Here is a 2,655-nt window from a genome sequence, read left to right as displayed (position 1 = left end):
GTCGAAGAGTCTTGCAGTGGGCAAGGGCAAGGCAAGCGTCAGAATGGAGGATGCTTGGAATCGAGCATGTATGTGTGTGTGTGTGTGTGTGTGTGTGTGAGTGTGTGTGGGTGCGTGCGTGTGTGTGTGGGGGGGGGCGGTGTGTGTTGCAACAGGGGCAGGGCAGGGTGTGCTCACCATCCAGGGGGGGCAGCGGCGGCAGCGCGCCCGCCGCCCCGCCGGCGCCGGAGCCAGTGGGCGCGTCCTGCACGGCGCCCGCACGTGCGACGCAGCTGCGGCTCATCCGCGTCTCTGTCCCGGGCTGCGCGGCGGCGGCGCCAGCGGGCGCGGGCGCAGTCACACGGCGACGTGGCGCGACCGTGGCGCGTGAGAGCGCAGCCACTGCGGGGGCCACGCAGCCATATGCCGGGCCAGGGTGCCTAGAACGCCCATACGCCGCCGGTTGGCTGCACAGGGCGAAGCCCATTGGTGTCGATATGCTTTGAAGGAACGTCCCTATAGGTTGGCGGATCGATGGAGTTCGACGCTGTGCTATGGATAAATTTGTGATCAAAGCTCAGATCTGTGGGGCTGAAAGCAATGGGGTTGTGCTTCTCAACAGGTTGGTGGACCATGGGTGAGTGAGAGAGCCAGGGTGCGTGCCAGGTTGCAGGGTGAGGTGGCCGAACGACAGGGGTTTCAAAAGGCAATACGTAGGTACTGACACCTTTATCGTGTACCGAATCATACATGTATGATGCACACTATCCACATACCAAGCTTCATTTGTGATCACAACCGTAGCTGCTGAGGGCAGACTACATATTCGGGACTCATAAGTGGTAACCAAGTCAGTGCTCATCCCCAGCACGGCGGCGCGCCGCGCATAGGGGCTGCTTGTCCCGCGGGCGCAAAGAAGCACGCCGCCGTCTCCGCCGTTTTGAGTGACCGTACCGAAGAAGAGGGCGGCGCGCAGCAGCAGCGGCAAACGCCGTGCAGACTCTCACACAACACAGCCGCGCAGGCGCCGCCTTAGCGGGAGCCCTCGCCAGGCGCTCTCTCAAATGACAGAGGGCGTCGCCGCCAAAAAGCAGCCGGCCCCTGCCGTGGCCACGACGGGCGGCGGCGGCGGCGGCGCCTTGTCCCACGCGCTCCACGAGCGCGTCCTCGCGCCGCTGGTGTGCGCCTCTTTCGTCGGCGCGATACTCGCGTCGACGCTGCTGTGCAACGCGGCGGTCGCCGCGGTGCTGCTGTGGCCGCGCTGGGCGCCCGGCTGGACGCTGCTGGCGCTCATGGTGCGCTCATGATGGCCACTCCGCGGCCCTCATGCATGCACGTGTGGTGCTGACTTGCTGTGACCCGCATGCGTGATGGCTGTTATGTTGCATGCACCTAGGCCGCAAGCCGGCAGCTGCTGACTCTCACGGCCCGGGGCTCAGGCCCGCCGCTGCCGTCCGCCGCCACGCAGCCATCGATCGCGCCGACAAAAACAAACAACATCAACAGCGTGCTGCATGCGGCACCGCGGCCGACGCCGCCTGCCCTCCACTCGCAGCGGCAGCGCCGGCGACGCACACACCCCGTGGAAGCTCACTCGCCCGCGCCCGCGCACGACTCGCCCAGGCCGCGCTGGCGCTCTCGCCCATTGGCGGCGACACGCCGCGCTGGGCGGCCGCATACATCTCTTACGCCTGCCGTGCGGCTGCCGGGTACTTCTCCGCCACCCTCGTCCTGGAAGACGAGGGGGCGATCGCCGCAGACAGGCCCTACATCATAGGTGGGACTTGCGCAGCCCAGCGGCGCTGCAATGCAAGGTCAGGGTTGGATGGCTGCCGCCGCGCCTGCGGCGGGGGCGGGGCGCCCAGGCGTGGATTTGTTGTTACCTCGCCGTGTGTCGCCCGGTCGGGGGAAGCAGGGTGCCCCCCGATCCCCGGGGTTTCCGTCGCTGCCGGTTCGGCTCGGGTTCGCGTCATGTGATGTCTGCCTGTGAAACGGGGCCAGCGCGGGCTGTGCTGCACGTGCGGCGTCGCTGCGCACGACACAGCCCCTAATCGCTGCCGCCGCCCTCCCCCCTCTGCCGCCGCAGCCCTGGAGCCGCATTCCGCGCTGCCCACTGGCGTGCCCGTCGCGTTTGGCACCTACTCCGCGCTGCTGCCGCCCTCGCTGCAGGGCCGGACGCACGGCCTCGTCTCCTCGGTTTGCTTCAAGGTGTGCGCCCCTGAGCGGCCGCCGCTTTGCTCTTGTTGCTTGCGGCACGTGGCGTCTGTTGCTACGCCGCTCGGCGGCGGGTGGGCTGTCGCGGCCCCCTTCGACCCGCGCACCCAGTGATCTCCGCCCTTCCGCCGTACCCCCCTTCTCAGGCTGCCGCGTTCATAATGATGCTTCCCACACGATCCCTTCTGTACCCTATCTTTGTTTCCCTGACAACCGCCTCGCGTCTCGGCCGCCGCTGCGCCGTGTGCCGCGCGCTGCCCGCAGTTCCCTATCGTGCGCCAGCTGTACCGCTGGTGGGGCTTCCGGCCTATCACCAAGGGCAGCATGCGACGCCTGCTGGCCGCGGGCAGGGCGGTGGTGCTGGTGCCGGGCGGTGTGCAGGAGTGCCTGGTGATGGAGCATGAGGGGGTGGAGGTGGCGTTCCTGCGGTGAGAGGGGGTGGGGGTGATTTGGGGTGGGGGG

The 2,655-nt window shown here is 67.7% G+C and overlaps 2 protein-coding genes across 2 annotated transcripts; one reads left to right on the top strand and one right to left on the bottom strand.

Moving 5' to 3' along the window:
* Positions 1 to 177: 177 nt before the first annotated feature.
* On the bottom strand, positions 178 to 466 carry MNEG_16068 (hypothetical protein; the record flags this gene model as incomplete). The annotated part of the gene is made up of 1 exon (XM_014035462.1): positions 178 to 466. A coding segment is annotated over one exon (289 nt), but the record flags the coding sequence as incomplete, so codon positions are not given.
* Positions 467 to 1,043: 577 nt separating this feature from the next.
* MNEG_16067 (hypothetical protein) lies at positions 1,044 to 2,625 on the top strand (the record flags this gene model as incomplete). Its single annotated transcript, XM_014035461.1, has 4 exons — positions 1,044 to 1,274; positions 1,603 to 1,756; positions 2,066 to 2,187; positions 2,458 to 2,625. The coding sequence occupies 4 exons, from the start codon at positions 1,044 to 1,046 to the stop codon at positions 2,623 to 2,625; spliced, it is 675 nt and encodes a 224-aa protein (XP_013890915.1).
* Between the last annotated feature and the right edge of the window lie 30 nt (positions 2,626 to 2,655).

Source organism: Monoraphidium neglectum, assembly GCF_000611645.1.
Source record: "Monoraphidium neglectum strain SAG 48.87 unplaced genomic scaffold scaffold05944, whole genome shotgun sequence".
Lineage (NCBI taxonomy): Eukaryota > Viridiplantae > Chlorophyta > Chlorophyceae > Sphaeropleales > Selenastraceae > Monoraphidium > Monoraphidium neglectum.
The sequence above is the reverse complement of the archived record's forward strand: the minus strand, read 5'-3'. Positions and strand labels throughout refer to the sequence as shown.